The 18,101-nt window shown below is 54.1% G+C and overlaps 1 protein-coding gene across 23 annotated transcripts in view; it reads right to left on the bottom strand.

Moving 5' to 3' along the window:
* Positions 1-10,739: 10,739 nt before the first annotated feature.
* Positions 10,740-18,101, bottom strand: part of PLEC (plectin) — a 53,623-nt gene continuing 46,261 nt past the window's right edge. For all 23 annotated transcript variants that reach the window (XM_019630255.1, XM_019630259.1, XM_019630257.1 and 20 more), the window contains one exon: positions 10,740-18,056. In XM_019630255.1, coding sequence (XP_019485800.1) covers positions 11,856-18,056 — 6,201 coding nt within the window. In that variant the 3' untranslated portion in view covers positions 10,740-11,855. The remainder of the gene's footprint in view (positions 18,057-18,101) is intronic.

Raw genomic sequence — 18,101 nt, 5'->3', positions numbered from 1 at the left:
TGCATGATTTCAATCCTCTTAAATTTACTGAGACTTGTTTTCTGGCCTGACCTTGGTCTATCCTGGAGAATGTCCTGTGTGCACTTGAGAAGACTATGTATTATTTTATTGGTGGTGGAATGTTCTGTCACATCTGTTAGGTCTACTTAGCTTATCGTGCTCTGCAAGCCTTCTCTCTCCTTGCTGATCTTCCGTCTAGGTGTTGTATCCATTACTAAAAGCAGGGTGTTGCAGTTTCCAATTTTTATAAATTTATTGTAAAACTGCCGATTTCTCCCTTTAATTCTGTTCAGTTTTTGCTTCAGGTATTTTGAGGCTCTTCATTAGGTACATAAATGTTTGTACATATCATATCTTTTCCCTGGGTTGGCCCTTTTATCATTATAAGGGGTCCTTCTTTGCAGTAATCACTTTTGTCTTAAAGTCTATTTTGTCTGAGATTAGTATCCACTCCAGGTCTTTCCCTTTTTAAATAGCAATTTAAATAGCAATTTTCTTGTGCTCACCCCTGGGGGTGACCATTATCATCTTAATTGATAACAGTCTGATTTGGATTATTACCAGCTACACTTCAATAGTATACAAAAACCGCCCCTACACAGCTACATTCCACCCCTGTTTGTGCTTATTGTCACAAGTACATATTTATAGGTCTGTGGACATCAGCATAGATTTACAAATTCCATTTGACATAGATGTCTTTTAAGTCAGTTAATAAAAAAAGCAGTTACAAACACACACTACGTCTATACTGTCTGGTACTCACCTGTGTACTCACCTCGCTGGTGCCCGGAACGTCTCCTTGTGAATCTACATTACCGTCTTGTGTTTTTTCCTTTCTGCCCGGAGGCCTCCTTTAGTAGTTCTTGTACTTCAGGCCCGCTAACAACCAAATACCAGTTTTTATGTATCTAAGAATGTCTTTTTTTTTTTTCACTTTTGAAGAATGATCTGGCTATTTTAGGCAAGGGGAACAGGTGTGTGTATGAGCGACTGATAGCAGCACAATGCCTAAATTATTTTCGTACAGTATATATTCCACAGTTTAGATGATCTTTCTCAAACTTAAAAAAGACTTTTAACACTCAGTATTAGTACTGATGTGCAAATCACACCTTCACATTTAAGACTGCAGGTAAATGCTTTGTCCCATCCTCACCCATTGGTTGATTTTTTTTTTTCATGCCCAGAGAGGTTGAAATAAAAACAAATTACATGGGCCGGCCGAGTGGCGCGTTGGTTGAGAACTGGCTTGGGATGCCGGAGGGCCCCGGTTCGGATCCCACGTGTGGGGGCCAGTGACACTGCCCTCTACAGCTGAGATGTTGAACAACAGCTCAACCTGGGGCTGGGCTACCGTGAGTCGCCGGCGACGGCGTAGGCTGCAGCCCCTGTGGCAGTGGGTTGCCATGGGCTACCGTGTGTAGCCAGCAGCCAGCGTGAGCGGCCAGCAGCCAGAGTGAGGGGCCGTCCAGAAGCTGGCAACTGATCTGCCTCACCCGGGAAGAGCGCAATGATGGTGCCAACTTGGGCCAGTGGGGCAACGTCCTCCACAGCTGGACTGAAGAACAAAACGACAGCGGCTTGTCTGTACCCCTTCTCCCGATTCCCCAGCTTTGTTCCCCTCCCCCAACTCCCCAATAAAATCTTTAAAAAAACACCAAAAAAAACCACACAAATTACATAATCTTTTGAGCACTGTATATTATAAAGTCAGCAGGCTTTCGATTTTTAAAAATTTCACTACTTCAGAGAATACATGTGTAATAAACTTCCAAAAACTTGCTATTTGTGACTGCTGTTTTGAAGACTAGAAACCTATATTTGAGGAGGGTAAGTTTCAAGGCCATGTCCCATGTTTAAAATCCCCACGCATGATTCCCTTTAAGACATTCACTGGTCAGCTCTCCCTTCAGAGGAGAAGCACGGGCTGCTGGAAACGCTGTCAGGCCAGTGAGCCCCTTAGCTAATGGACGTTCTTCCTCCTGAGTGAATGAGGGCTCACAGATCCAACACCTCACTCCTTACGCATTTTTGTTAGAACATGACGCATTGCTGCCATCTGCTGGAGAACTGTCACAATAACTGTCTACCTTTGCAACCATCATTGCTGGACGCCCTGAAGCCATAATTAAAATACATTATAATGAAAATTAAATTAAGGAGGACGTCTATGGCAGATGGTGCCTCCTGAGACGTGGTGCTCCTGCAGTCACTCCAGGAACCCAGCAGGTCATTCCTCAGTCGGGAAGAATCTTAAAGAGGGACATAGAGGTTGGACAGAAGAGAACCAGACAGGGTGAGACCCCACAACACTGAGCCTTCTCGGCCCAAAAGTAGATGTCCTATCTTGGTGAATTGACCCCATCGCCCCCATTCTCTCATGGGGGCAGGTGCAGTCAGCTTCTTGAGGTCACTGCAGGGGTACATGGCTGAGTGGAACATGGGGTGAAGGGCCATGTTTCCACCATCCCATATTGCCATGTCCTCAGATAGGAGAAGTCCCTCTCCTCACCGGAAGGGGAAAGAAGGCTTCCCCTAAAACTTCCAGCTTTTGTCCTCTGTCTCCACTTGGCTTATGGTCCCTTGAGCTATGGTCCCCCAGGGTGTGGCTGCCCTCATGGGAGGGAGTCCTCAAAACCAGTACTCCATCAGTATTCTCTGCTCCCCTCAGGGCCCTTCTCTAACGCCAACCAAAGCCCCTCTGGGGGTCCTCTTGGCTGTGTTGGTGTGAGTTGCCCCCCGGAAGGCTCTGAAATGCATCAGAATAGAACATTGGTGGAATCAGGTGGGTTTTTGGTGAGTCAGCTTGTGGTTAGATCTTCCAGCAGGAGGCTCAAGGTGTCAACATTCTCACCTGCTACCCCTTCTTGCTCGTTAGCTGAAGTGTTTGTTTCTATGGAGACAAGTTTCCCCTCTCCTACTGTTTGGCTACCCAGAGTCCTGGTTTGTAAATGAAAAGCAGGATAAATGCTTGATCCCCTCACCCCACCATTTAATAGTCAATTTAATTATCCTCCAATTCTTGGATATTTAGGTTGTTTTTACTTTTTCATCATTTTTCCTTTTTTTTCATTGTTATTGTGGTAAAATACACACAACATAAAATGTATCATCTTAAACATTTTTAAGTGCACAGCTCATTGGCACTAAGTACGTTTGTAACTTTGTGCAGCCATTGCCACCATCCATTCCCATAGCTCTTTCATCTTGTAAAAGAGAAACAACATCGATTAAACAACAGTTCTTAATTCTCCCCCTGCCCCAAGTACCCGCCCCCAGCATTTTACTTTCTGTCCCTAGATTTTGACTAAGTGGAATCATACAGTGTTTGGGATTCTGTGACTGGCTTATCTCACTGAGCATCATGTCCTCCAGGTCCATCCAGGCTGTAGCACGTGTCAGAATGTCCTTCCCTTTAAGGCTGAGTAACATTCCATTGTACGTAGGAACCACACTTTGCTTGTTCATTCATCCACGGATGAACTCTATGTTTAGCTATTGAGGATAATGCTGCTATGAACATGGGTGTATTAATATCTAGTCAAGTCCTTGCTTTCAGTTCTTTTGGGGATACACCCAGAAGTGAAATTGCTGGATTGCATGGTAATTCTATTTTTAATTTTTTGAGGAACCATCATACTGTTTTCCACAGCAGTTATACCATTTTGTATTCTCACAAGGGTTCTGATTACTCTACTTCCTCACCAACTCTTATTGTTTTGTTTTGTTTTGTTTTGTTTTGTTTGATAGTAGCCATCCTAATGGGTGTGAGGTGGTATCTCATTGTACTTTAGATTTGTGTATCCCTAATGATTAGTGATATTGAGCATCTTTTCAGGTGCCTTTTGGCCGTCAGTATGTCTTCTTTGGAGAAATTCAGTTCAAATTGTGTGCCCATTTTTTAATCTGGCTGTTTGTTTTAGGAGTTCTCTACACATTCTGGATATTAACCCTGTATGAGGTATGTGATTTGAAGGTATCTTCTCCCATCCTGTGTGTTGTCTTTTCACTTTGTGGATAGTGTCTTTTGATGCACAAAAGTTTTAAATTTTCATGGAGTCTTAATTTCTTCCTCATTCTCAAAGGACAGTTTTGCTGGAAATAGGACTTCTGGCTGACAGCTTTTTCCTTTTAGCACTTAGCATATATTGGCCACTGCCTTCTGGCCGCCAAAGTTTCTGATGAGAAATCTGCTCATCTTACTAAGGATCCCATGTATGCGACCAGTCACTCCTCTCTTGCTGATTTCTAAATCTTCTTTTTGTCTCTGGCTTTTGGAAGTTTGATTATGCTGTGTCTCAGTGTGGGTCTCTGAGTTCATCTTAGGCTTGGAGTTATTGTGAGCTTCTTGGATGTTTATATTCATGTCTTCCATCAAATTTGGGAAGTTTCAGCCACTATTTGCTCAGATATTCTCTCTCTCTACTCCTGGGACTCTCACAATGTATGTGCTGGCCTGCGTGATGGCGTTCCACAGGTCCCTCCGGCTCTGTTCACGTCAAGCTTTTTTCTTTCTGTTCCTCAGACTCAATAACTTCCATTGTCCTATCTTCAAGTCAGCCAATTCTTCCTTCTTCCTGCTCAAACCTGCCTTTGACTCCCTCTAGGGAATTTTTCACTTCACTTGTACTTTTTGGCTCTCTAATTTCACTTCAGTTTCTCTTTAGGTTTTCTCTCTCTTTGCTTATATTTCCATTTTATCCACACATGATTTTCTTGACATTCTCCCCACCTTCCTGTACTTCTCTGAGCATCACTAAGATAATTGTTTAAAGTCTTTGTCTGGTATCTCTGCCATCAAGTCTTCTTCAGGGACACTTTCTGTTGATTATTTTTTCCTTTGAATGAACCACACTTTCCTGTTTCTTTGTAAGTCTTGTGATTTTTCTGAACATTTGAATCTAATGTAGTACCTCTGGAAATCAGATTCTCCCCCTTTCCCGGGGTTTGCTGTATTACTATTACTATTACTATTATTATGATTATTATTACTATTGCTACTGCTGCTGCTGTTATTGCGTGTACTCCATCTCTGTGCCAAGGAGCAGTGTGAGGTGTAAACTTAAGGTCTTCTCAGGTGTTTCTGAGCCTGTGCCTTTCACTGAGCATGTGCGGTCACTTTCTAATTCCCCCCTTATATGCAGTTGTTTTTGAATATCTTGGTCTTTAATGTTTGGCTCCCAAAGGGGTGGGGCGGGGAGAGAAGAGTGAAGTGGGGGAAAGGGTCAGAAGCAGCATCAGCGATCAGAGCACAAATCCCCAATATTTGGAAAACGGGGTCCTCTTTGCCCACCCAGCTCCCACAAGCTACGTGCAAGATGCTCCGGGAACATGTGCACAGCTGCCTGCGGTGTGGCTGGGGTGGGAGATGGGTAGCTGGCACTGTGTTAAAGAGCTCACATTGACCTAAATTAACTGCAGATTCCTGCTCAAGTCTTCCCCTGGAAATTGCAAGCCTTCACTAGGCTCCAGAGTTCCACAGCAGTTCCCTCAGGCAGGTTCTGCCCATGCAGTTGTTGTCTGGGTGGGGACAGAACCCTGGTGCTTCCAGTTCCGTCATCTTCCGATGCATGATTTTTTTTTCTTTATTTAGCAAATATATATGTTGGTTCCCAGTATCTTCTAAAAATGAGCTATTACTGTTTTAACTCATGGATTTAAGCAGTTGTTTCCTTTATTGATATTCAGATTGTCCCATTTTCCACATATATTTCTAATATTGTAAAGCTTCACATTCTGAAAGGAGACTGGAGAAAGAAGCCACTTCTATTCTGGGGACAGGCCCCATGGAGGCCACTAAAATCAGCTTCTGTTCTTTGGGACCTGCAGCCCCCAGGCAGCCCCCGGTCCGGCTTTGCTTGGCGATGCTCCCCTTGCTTCATGCTAAGTCCTTTGCACCACAGAACAAATGTGTACATATATATACCCAGAAGTGGAATTTCTAGTTGCCATGGTAATGACATTGTTAATTTTTTGAGGGTTGTTGTTTTGTACAATTCAATGATTGGTTAGGCCAGCAGTTCTCAAACTGTGGGTCTTCCTTTTTTATTGTTTTACTATGAATTCCTTAATATCAATATGAATTTTGGAACTGAGTTGTCAATTTCTGCAAAGAATCTAGCTGGGAGTTTTCTAGAGATTGAATCTGTAGATCAATTTGGGGAGTCCTGCTATCTAGACAATATTTAAGTGTTCCGATCCATGAATATAGACTATCTTTCCATTTATTTATTTAATTTCTTTCAACAATGCTTTGTACAATAATTTTCAGAATATAAGTTTTGCACTTCTTTCGTTAAATGTATCCCTAAGTTTTATTCTTTCTGAGGCTATTTAAATGGAATTTAAACAATTTTTCAGATTATTTGTTGCAAGTGCATGAAAATGTAATTGATTTGTGTATACTGATCTTGTATTCTGCAAACTTGCCAAACTTGTTCATTGGTTTTCATAGTTTTTTTTAGTGGATTCCTTAAGATTTTCTATATATAAAATCATGTCATCTGCAAATATAATTTTACTTCTTCCTTTCCAATATTACACTGATGCCTCATTTAGTTGTCTTGCCTTATTGCCCTGGCAAGAACCTCCAGTCCAATGTTGAACAGAGGTGGAAAGAGCAGGCATCTTCATTCACCCTATTTCTTAAGTGGTAAAGCTTGGTGTACATTTTTTCCGTGCCTCTGAAGCATTAGTGTGGGGAAATACCTGACCAGTGCACCTGAAAATGTCAAGGTCACCAAAAGCAAAGCTTTGGAAACTCACAGCCAGGAGCCTAAGGTTAAATGTCATGTGGTGTTCTGGATGGGGTCCTGTAAGAGAAAAAAGGACATTAGGTAAGAAATTATAATAATAAGAAAATCTGAATAAAATACTTATAAGAAAATCTGAATAAAATACAGATTCTAGTTAATAAAAATGTTTTGGCTCATTAACTGACAAATTTACCATCTTACCATGAGAGGTTAATAGGAGAAACTGAGCATAGGGTATATGGGAACTTCCTGAACTGTCTTCACTATTTTTCTGTAAATCTTGAACTATGCGAAAATTTAAGTTTATTGGAAAATAACATAAATGTGGATAAATTGCTATAATGCATCTGATTCAGTGGGCCTAGGGCTCAGGACTCCACACTCCCAAAAGCTCCAGGGTGACGCCCAACTCTCTGATGCATAAATGCCTTTTAGAAACTTCCATTTTTGCTCATTCAAAGAAGTGGGCATTCTCGCCCCACCCAAGGGCAGCCTGTAGCCAGTAACTGATGTGGGGGTGATCAGCCCAGACCCCTTGTCTCTGGAGGAAAACTCTCCGAGGTGAAATTCATGTTCTGGACACCCATGGTGCCAGCCTACAGTGAACTTCAGCTGCAGCCCCTTCTGCTCAGCTGCTCTCACTCCCCCACCTGCTTCTTCACGCCCTCTCCTGGTGACACCCCTGCACAAACCAGGTGCACGTGAAACGCCATGTTGGGCACTGCTTCTGGGGCACTGACCTGAGACAGGGGCTAGGCATGTTCCCAGGAAGCATCCTCCACAGAGGGGTTTGGACTTAGCATGTCCAATGGCCAGCAATGCCATCGCTGACGTGCAGTGAGATGTGCAGCATTGTGGGTGGGTGAGACGCATAGTCACCACAGTGGTGTGATGAGCTGCACTGTGTCCCCCCCACATCCATATGTTGAAGTCCTGACCCCCAGGACCTCAGAATGTGACTGTGTTTGGAGATGGGGTCTTTACACAGGTGATATTAAGGTAAACTGATCACTGGGGTGGGGCCCTGATCCAGTAGCATCAGTGTTCTTACCAGAAGCGGAGATCACGACAGACACACAAAGGAACGACCATGTGAGGACACAGGGAGAGGACAGCCATCTACACGCCCCGGGAGAGAGGCCTCAGGAGGAACCCGCCCTTCTGACAATTTGAACTCAGCCTTCTAGCTTCCAGAACCGTGAGAACATAAATGTCTGTTGTTTTCAGTCCCCAGTCTGCAGTATTTGTTAACAGCAGCCCCGGCTGAGGAACACAGGCAGGAAGGGTGAAATGGCAGCCCGAGGGCCCGGGCCATGGCAACACATGAGGACAGCTTACAGAGCATAGAGCCCCGAGACGTGAAACTGACGGGCAGCCAGAGAGGGGCTGCTGACAAGTGGTTCTCTAGCTCCTGCCCGTCACCTGCAGGGCTTGTTACAAAAGGAGTGGCTGGGCCCCGCCCCAGAATTTCCGGTTCAAAGGGTCTGGGGTGGGGCTGAGCTCCCTGGTGCTGGTGGTCCAGGGGCCATGCTTTTTTTTTTAAAGATTTTATTGAGGAATTGGGGGATGGGAACAGCGCTGGGGAGTTGGGGGAAGGGGGACAGACAAGTTGCTGTCCTTTTGTTCTTCAGTCTAGTTGTGGAGGACGTTGCTTCACTGGCCTAAGTTGGCACCATCATTGCGCTCTGCTCTTCCCGGGTGAGGCAGATCAGTCGCCAGCTTCTGGACGGCCGCTCACGGCGCCTGCTGGCCGCTCACGCTGGCTGCTGGCTACACCGGTAGCCCATGGCAACCCACCGCAGTAGGGGCTGCAGCCTACGCTGTCGCCAGCGACTCACGGCAGCCCAGCTCCAGGTTGAGCTGTTGTTCAGCATCTTAGCTGTGGAGGGCAGTGTCACTGGCCCTCATATGTGGGATCTGAACTGGGGCCCTCTGGTGTCCCAAGCCAGCTCTTAACCAACGCGCCCCTCGGCTGGCCCCAGGGGTCACGCTTTGAAAGCCACTAGTTTATTACATATAGAACCAAAAAAAAAATTCTACACAAACGTTATCAATGAAAATACAATCATGGGTCTGCTTCTCCATCTCAGGCAGGTCTTAGGTCCAGAGCCCACGAAGTGGAAGCTTCCTCAGGTCCCCTGAGAATAGCACAAGCACAGACAGCAGTGACTCTAAGACCTCGCCTAAAGGGACCTGCAGCCACTTACCTGGACAACTGTGCCCTGGGGACAGAGGCACACTCAATCTGCGCGTGAGCTGACGCGGATGCCTGCACACAAAGCACCAACACGACGCCACCACAGCTCCAGGCGGGCTGCCCAGGGATGGGTGAGGGCAATGTGGCTGGGGCTGCTGCAGCACACTGCGTCACCATCTTGCAGAGGAGCGCAGCTCATGGCCAGGCTGTACGTGGACTCACAGCCACCTAGGGAAGTCACCTGGCTGGCTCGTCAGGGCCTGAGGGGCTCAGGGCTGGATGTTGGGGGAGGAGGTGCTGGATAGACACAGGGAGTGTGGTCTTGTCACGTGCCCATATCTGCTGGGAACACTGTGCAGAGGCACCGAACCACCCATGGACCAGGGGACTTGGCTGGGGTATGCTGGCCCTCCAGTGCTGGCACACAGGCATGCCCGGAGCAGCCCAGATGCAGGGAGGGGCCAAGCACAGGCTAACAGCACAGCCCCTCACTGCTGCCCATCAGCCTTCCAGCAGTAAGGACCCCAGAGGCGACACCAACCAGCAACTCGGCGGGAAATCCACCACTTTAGGCTGGACGCTAGCCCAGGTGTCTTGGTCAGTCTACAGTGTGGGCTCCTGGAAAACACCCCCCTTACAGCCAGGGGGTGCAGCACGGGTCCAGGAACATGGCACATCACACTCTCAGGAGCTGCTGGGCGGCAGATGCTAGGCAGCCTTGTAAGGCAGCAGCTGACACCCTGTAGGACAGCGGCACTGTCCCTCGATGTGGGAACCAGGCGTGGAAACGTAAGTGACCCACCCACCAGGTGCCCAGTGCCCAATGGGGATGCGTGCTTCTGGTCCCTGCAACTCTAGGCTGAGAACATAATGGTCCTGGTCTCCAGAAGGAAAACACTGCCACCTGAGACACAGTGAGAAAGTGTCACACTCAGCTTACAGCTACAGCTGCAACGGTGGTGGCTCCTTGTTCCAGTGGACCAGCAGGCCAAGCAGTCACCATCCTGGCAGGGATGGCCCTGAATGTCGCGTGGAGGCAGGCTGCTGTCCGGGGCATCTCAGTATTTCCAGACAAACTTCAACTCTAAGTGGTCAAGGAGAGCAGAGCCCAACAGGTGCATGGTCACTAGGACATAGACCCCCAAGGATGAGGGTCTGGTCACCACCTGCTCCAGGCAAAGCAGGAGACGAGCATCACTTGTGGCCTCAGGGACAGTGGCTCAGGATGCACACTCGCCCCCCCCCTTCTAAGGAAAACCTTCTAAGTTTTCCCAGGAAGAAACCTAGAGAGGCTGTATTAAAAATGTGAGGGGCAAGTGGGCGTGAGGGGCCAGGGTGACGCCAGCGGGGGCTGAGGCTCTGCTCTGGCTCTCAACATCCTCCTCTGGAGGGTCACCCTTGGCTGATGAGAACCAGTTTCCCTCCACACTGGGGGTGGGGGGCACAGCCGATGACAAACTGATATGGGGGCATGTGACATTCCACCTCAGAAGTAAGTGCCAATCACAAACCCAGCCTAAGGGGCTGTGCAGTGACAGGTCATCGCCTGGAATGACAGTCGGGTGGGAGCGTCCAGCAGCTGGCCCAGCCTCTGCCCGCCCTCGGCTCAGGCCTGCTCATCTGGGTTTCTCTGGCCCGAGACGTGTGGCCTCAGGCCAGTGTCTGCTGAGGCCTGGCTCCTCTGCCCTGGGCCCGGACACAGCGGCCAAGCTCTGAGCCTGGGGTTGCAGCACCTACCATACCCCAACGCACTTGACCCCGGGACAAAAGAGTGACGCAAGACCCACAGGAGGGTGGAATTGCTTTTATTGGGGTGGGCACCGCAGGCCCGCCCATGGTCAGGTTAGTGTTCTGCCCTCACGGAGGCAGCCGGAGGCCTGGCACCTCCACCCGCCACCTGCCCGGGGTTAGTGGAACATGCAAAGCACAGTCAGAGGGTGAAGGCAGGGGTGAAAGCCACCAAGGCTGGGGGCCGGCCGGGGCAGGAGGGGGTGGCAACGGGCTGGGCCGCCCGGGTCAGCACAGACAGTCCAGCCGGCATCCCGGGGACCCAGGAAGGGCTGAGCTTCTTGGAGAGACAGGCAGGCAGCACCCCAGGCTCAAGGGGCCACGGGGCCCATGGGGGAGAAGGGCCAGCCCACCTGAGATTCATCAGGAAGGTGTACCTCCCACCCCAGGCCTGGGTCCTTGGGGCCTAGGGTGCGAGGGGGACACAGAAGGCACTTACTAGGGAGCTGAGGCTAAAAGGCTGAAGCCAGAGGCCTGGGATCTCAGGAGAATGTTGGGGGTTAGAGGCTCTGCAGGACCTGGGCAGGGTCTGGGCCCAGGCTGGTTCTGCAGACTGGACCCTCACCTTCTCACGGGGGAGAGGCTTTTCTGGGCAGGCTGGAAGAGATGGCTGGCCCAGATCCCCTCCATCCCTGGCAAGGCCCACTGAGCCGACAGGTCAGTTCTGGAAACATGAGAAAATGGAGGCCCTGAGGGCCCTGCTCGTGACGGCCGACCTGGCTGCCCAAAGCAGCCTGGATTGGTTGGTCGTTGGGTGCGGCCCGTCTGCAGGGCAGGGGACCTCCACCAAGTAGACCCCTCTCTGGGAAGACGGGAGGGCCGGGTGGGGGGCCTGGCTCTGGACCGTCCAAGGCACCTGGCTATGGTGAGTGGCAGGTAGAGAGGAAGTGGGGCCTGGGGGTGAGGTGGTCAGAGGGGCTGGATCAGTCCTGTCCCCCGAAACACAGGCTGTCTGAACAGCATGTATATATTAATATATTAGTCTGGTCTTTTTGGTTAAACTTTAGGCACCGCTTAGGAGGAAGACACCTTTCAACAGTAAAGAAAGAGCCAGCGCCTGGGCGAGGAGCCTGGCCACATGCAGAGCAGGAGGGCGGAGGGGCAGGCAGGCTTCAGGCTGCGGCAGACTCGGGGCCCCCCACAGAGGACGCAGACCCTGAGGTGTAGCGGCGGCCATAGCCTGAGGAAGAGTAAGAGGAGGAAGAGAAGGTCATGGAGAAGCCAGAGCCAGTGGCATCGAAGCTGCCCCGGCGGGAACCGGCCCGGGAGCCGGTGCGAGAGCCGGTGCGGGAGCCGGTGGTGGAGCCGGAGCCGCTGACACTGTAGGGGCTGTAGTAGCCCTTGCTGGACTGGGCAGCGGCCTCTAGCAGCCGCAGCCCCGAGCCCTCCTCCACCATGCTGCGGTCCAGCGCGTCCTTGTAGGAGATCTTGAGCTTGGTCTTGGGGCAGGTGAGGTACTTGGAGTAGGCGCCCACGTCACGCAGCTTCTGGGCGGTGCGGGCATCCACCGTGCCACGCTGCAGGGCCTCATCCAAGGGCACGCGGCCGGGCATGTCGGGCTCGATCAGGCCGCCCGTCAGGTACTGCACCTCCAGGAAGCGCTGGCCTGCCTCGTAGTAAAGCCAGCCCTTCTTCAGGGCCTGGGCGGCCGACATCTTGGTCTTGGTGCGCGGGTCCTCGAAGCCACAGAAGGCCTTCTGGGCCAGGTTGATGCGGTCCACCATGATCTTGTCCACCAAGCCCTTGTTGACGGCATCGGTGACGGGGAAGCGCTCGCCGGTGCTGGGGTCGATGATGCCTCCGGTGCAGGCCTGCGCCTCCAGCAGCCGCTGCCCCGTGATGTTGTCCACCAGGTTCCGATGCATGGCCTCCGTGATCGACACCTTCTCCAGCGTCTCCGTGTCCAGGATGCCGGCCACGGGGCCCGTCTCCTCGGTGGGGTCGGACCAGGAGGCCAGTTGGGTCCTGGAGACGGCTGGGCTGATGGGGTAGGAGGAAGAGGACCCCACGGAGGACGAGCGGGAGCGGAAGCCACTGGCGTTGCCCGAGAGCATGTCGGCGAACTCAGTGATGGAGAGCGTGCCGGCGCGGTACTGGTCCAGTGCCGAGCGGTCGATGAGGTTCTTGGTGATGGCCTCGTCGATGTCATACTGGCGGCCGGAGCGGCGGTCGATGATCATGGATTTGACCACACCATCCGAGGAGGAGATGGTGATCTCCTCCCACTCGCACTCCTGCTCAGACAGCTCCAGGTAGGTCTGGTGGTCTATGAGGCCCTTGCGGTAGGCCTCGTACACCGACATCTCCTTGCCTGTCTCGGGGTCCACAATCACCACGCGGCGCTTACGCACGGAGGACTTGGAGGATGTCTTCCGCTCCCGCTTCTTCTCCTTCAGTGGCAGGAGGCACAGGCTGGTCTGGGGGTCGGTGATGCAACGCTCCATCAGCTGCAAGTAGGTGAGATTCTCCTCTGTGTTGGGGTCAAAGAAGCCCTTGGTGTCGTCCGACGGGTCGGTAAGGATCTCGTTCATCTCCTCGTCGAAGAGGCCGCGCTTGTAGGCCACCTCCACGGGCAGCCGGTGGCTCTCCTCAGGGTCGATGATGCCGCCCGTGGCGATCTGGGCCTCCAGCAGGCGGATGCCGTGGTCCTTGAGGATCAGGCCTTTCTTCATGGCCTGAAACAGGGAGATGAGCTTCCCGGAGTAGGGGTCCTTATAGCCGGTGACAGCACGCTCAGCTGACAGCAGCTTGTCCTTGAACTCGGGGCCCACAATACCCATGCGCACGGCCTCCTCCACAGTCAGCTTGAGCCCCTTGATGGGGTCGATGACGTAGCCAGTGGCTGCCTGGGCCTCCAGGAGCTCGAAGGCTGTGCCAGGCCGGATGATGCCCTTCTTCATGGCCTGGTACACCGACAGCCGCTCCTTGGTGGCATCGACAAATACTCCGGCAATGCAGCTGGTGCCCTCCAGGAACTTCTGCAGATTCTTGGTGACCTCCTCAATAGAGGTCAGGCCCTCTTGTAGCTGCCGCGCAGTGGCCTCATCCATGACCTGAGAACGCACTAGTTCTTCCACTGTGATCTGCTTGCGCAGGCCACGGAAGGTCAGCTTGCGGGTGTCTGAGAGCGGCAACAGCAGCTGGCCGCTGTTCTCGTCCTGGCGGCACCGCCGGAGCAGCTGTGTGTAGCTCAGGCGCTCATCTGTGGACGGGTCCAGGTAGGCGCGCACCTCGCTAGGCTCCGACAGCTGGTCGTGCGTGTCCACGCTGAGGTAGCCGCGCTGGTAGGCCATCTCCAGTGGGAGGTGAAAGCCCAGGTGTGGGTCCACGACGCCGCCTGTGGCCAGCTGGGCGTCCAGCAGCCGCAAGGCCTCCTCGGCAGGGATCAGGTCCTTCTTCATGGCCTGGAACAGCGAGATGGTCTGCTCCGTGTAGGGGTCGCGGTAGCCAGTCACAGCCCGCTCGGCTGACAGCAGCCGGTCATGCAGCTCGGGGCCCACCAGGCCCTTGCGCACAGCCTCGTCCACAGTGAGCCGTTCGCCCTTTACTGGGTCCAGCAGGAAGCCCGTGGCCGCCTGCGCCTCCAGCAGTAAGCGGGCCACCTCAGCATTCAGCAGCCCCTTCTTGAGGGCCTGGTAGATGGTCATTGTCTGCTTGGAGCCGGGCAGGTAGACGCCGGCCACACAGCCTGTGCCGTACAGGTAGCGCCAGGCGGACTCTGACTCGAGCACCTCACGGAGGCTCTTGGTGCCCTCCCGGAGCAGGTTGTAGGCCTCGCGGGAGATGACCCGGGCCTCATACAGGTCCTCAGCAGTGAGGCGGCGGCGGACATAGTCATAGGAAGCCCGGTTCTGCTGGCGGATAATCTCGGTCTTCTCGATGATCTCAATGATGATGATTATCATGCGCTCCTTGGTCACTCGGCCGGCCTGGAAGTCGGCCATCAGGCGTGTCCGCTGCTCCTCGGGGATCAAGTCCGACTGCATCACCTCCCACAGGGACATGGTGGAGCCGCCGTGGCTGCCGCCGCCCGGGACATCAATCTGCGTCTCCTCGAATGCCCTCCGGGTCTCCTCCTCAGTGTATACCTGCGTGGTCTCTACCACCTCCACTTTCTCCGCCCCCTTCAGCGGCAGGAGGCGCAGGCCAGTCTCAGGGTCCTCCACACAGCGCTCCAGCAGCTGCCTATAGGTGAGGTTCTCGTGTGTGTTGGGGTCAAAGAAGCCCTTGGTGTCGTCGCTCGGGTCCTCCAGGACCCGGTTCATCTCCTCGTCGAAGTAGCCGCGCTGGTAGGCCACGTGCACGGGCACGCGGTGGCTGTGCACTGGGTCAATGATGCCGCCCGTGGCGATCTGGGCCTCCAGAAGGCGGATGCCATGGTCCCTGAGAACAAGGCCCTTCTTCATGGCCTGGAACAGGGAGATGGTGCTGCCCGAGTATGGGTCCTTGTAGCCGGTGACGGCCTTCTCAGCCGATAGCAGCTTCTCGTGCAGCTCAGGGCCCACGACGCCCGCCTTCACAGCCTCGTGGACATACAGGCGTTGGTTCCGGACAGGGTCCACCAGGAAGCCAGTGGCCGCCTGGGCTTCAAGCAGGAGTGTGGCCGTGCTGGGCCTGAGCAGGCCACGCCGCATGGCCTCGTAGATGGTCACCTTCTCTTTGGAGTCCTCCAGGTAGATGCCAGCGAGGCAGCCACTGCCCTGGAGAAGCGTCCGCACAGAGTCCACCTCCGACAGGTCCTTGACCGATGTCTTGCCGTTCTTGAGCTGCTCAAACTGAGTGCTGCTGAGGACCCCGGAGGCCAAGAGCTCGCTGGCCGGCACCGGAGCACGGAGGCCGCTGAAGGAGAGTTTCTCACGCCGCACTGTCTCCACCTCTTCCACAATGGTGATGATGATCTTAATGATCTTCTCCACAGTGACCTTGCCCGTACGGAACTGATGCAGCAGCTCCAGCCTCTGCTCCTCCGTGAAGTACTCAGAGCTGATCAGCTCCCAGATGGTTACTGTCCTGCCCTGGAAGCTGCCCACAGGCACCTCGACTGTGGCCTTCTGGAAGGTGTCACGAGCCTGGAGCTCGGAGTAGATCTCCTCCTGCCGGGCCCGGGCGGCCTTCTCTGAGAGTGGCAGCATGCTCAGCCCTGTCAGCTGGTCGGGCCGGCACTGCTGCTGGAGCTGGCTGTAGGTGACAGGCTCCCGTGTAGTGGGGTCGTAGTAGGTCTTGGCATCATCCCTGGGTGCCAACAGAGCTTTGCTGGTCTCCTTGTCCAGGTAGCCCCGGGCACAGGCAACATCCAGGGGCACACGGTGGCTCTTTCTGGGGTCCACAATGCCGCCTGTGGACAGCTGGGCGTCCAGCAGGCGCAGACCCTGCTCCCTGGGAATGAGGCCCTTCTTCAGAGCCTGGAACAGGGAGACACTCTGCCCCGAGTACGGGTCCTTATAGCCCGTCACGGCCTTCTCAGCTGAAAGCAGCTTCTCATGCAGCTCGGGCCCCACGAGGCCAGCACGCACGGCCTCGTCCACGGTGAGCCGGGCGCTTGTGGCAGGGTCGATGATGTGCCCGGTGCCAGCCTGGGCCTCCAGCAGGGCCACGGCCACCTCTGGCTGCAATAGTTCTTTCTTCAGGGCCTCGTAGATGCTCAGCTTCTGCCCCCCCTCCTCCAGCCACACACCTGCGATGACGTTGGTGCCCCGCAGGGCCTGTCGCACAGCGTCCACCTCGGCTACCTCTCGCACCGAGCGCTCGCCCCTCTGCAACTGGCGGTAGAGGTCATGGTCGATGACCTGGCTGTCTAGCAGCTCAGCAGCGGGCACCAGGGCGCGCAGGCCCTCGAAGCAGAGCTGGCCCTTCTGCTCATGTTCCTCGACCACGGTGATGACGATTTTGATGATCTTTTCCACGGTAACCTTGCCCGTGCGGAACTGACGCAGCAGGTCCCGCCGCTGCTCTGCCGTGAAGTACTCAGAGTTGATGAGCTCCCAGATAGTCACCATCCTGCCCTGGAACTTGCCGAACGGCGCAGACACGGTGGCCTTCTCAAACACATCCCGGGCTTCCGAGTCGGTGTAGACTAGCTCACCACCCTTGGTGGCCTGGTTTGTGAGTGGCAGAAGGCGCAGGCCAGTTTCGGGGTCATGCACGCAGCGCTCCATCAGCTGCATGTAGGTGAGGTTCTCGTGTGTGTTGGGGTCAAAGAAGCCCTTGGTGTCGTCGCTCGGGTCCTCCAGGACCCGGTTCATCTCCTCGTCGAAGTAGCCGCGCTGGTAGGCCACGTGCACGGGCACGCGGTGGCTGTGCACCGGGTCGATGACGCCGCCCGTGGCGATCTGGGCCTCCAGCAGGCGGATGCCGTGGTCCCTGACGATCAGGTCCTTCTTCATGGCCTGGAACAGGGAGATCTGCTCCCCGGTGTAGGGGTCCTTGTAGCCGGTGACAGCACGCTCGGCTGATAGCAGCTTGTGATGAAGCTCGGGGCCCACCAACCCCTCCTTCACGGCCTCATTGACGGTCAGCCGCCGGTTCTGCGTGGGGTCCAGGAGGAAGCCAGAGGCTGCCTGGGCCTCAAGCAAGATGAGTGCTGTGCCCGGGCTCAGCAGCTGCCTTTGCAGGGCGGCATACACGCTCAGCTTCTCACCAGTTGCCTCCAGCAGCAGTCCTGCAATGCTGCTGTGGCCCTGTAGGTAGCGGTGCACGTCCTCCCGTTGTGCGAGTTGGGCTACCGTGGTGCGGCCCTGGGTCAGGCGGTGCACCTCCTCCGTGCTCAGGATGCCCACCTCCTGCAGCTGCTGAGCTGGCACCTTTTGCCGCAGGCCGTCGAAGGCGTACTCGGGCTCCGCGTCTGCGGCCGGGCCGTCGGGTGCATCCCGGCCGTTGGGCAGGGCTTTGGAGGCCACGGCCTGCGTGTGTGCCAGTGCCGCCCGGTGCTCCTCTTCCAGCCGCTGCAGCCGTTCACGCAGTCTTTGGTTCTCCTCGGCCAGCAGCTTCTCCTGCTGCTGCCGCTGCTGCTCCAGGCGCTGCAGCTCCTCCTGCTTGCGCCGCACGCCCTCCTCAGCCTCGCGCTGCTGCCGCCGGGCCTCCTCCATGCTGGCCAGCAGCTGTTGCTTCTCCTGCTCCATCTGCTGCTGCTGCCGCCGCTGCTCCTCACGCAGCTCCTGCGCCTTGGCCACTTCATCCTGGAAGAGCCGCTCCAGCTTGGCCTTCTCCTGCTCGATGAAGCGTTCGCGCTGCAGCAGGCTGTCCTTCTCTGACAGGAAGCTCTGCTGCAGGGCCTGCGTCTCCTGCAGCAACTGCTCCTGCTTCACCGTCTGCATCTGTGTAGGGGGAGAATGGTCAGGGACCCCAGGGCCCCAGGGACA

Source organism: Hipposideros armiger, unplaced genomic scaffold (assembly GCF_001890085.2).
Source record: "Hipposideros armiger isolate ML-2016 unplaced genomic scaffold, ASM189008v1 scaffold_897, whole genome shotgun sequence".
NCBI classification, from domain to species: Eukaryota; Metazoa; Chordata; class Mammalia; order Chiroptera; family Hipposideridae; genus Hipposideros; species Hipposideros armiger.
Note: the sequence above shows the minus strand (reverse complement) of the source record. Positions and strands in the feature narration are given on the sequence as shown.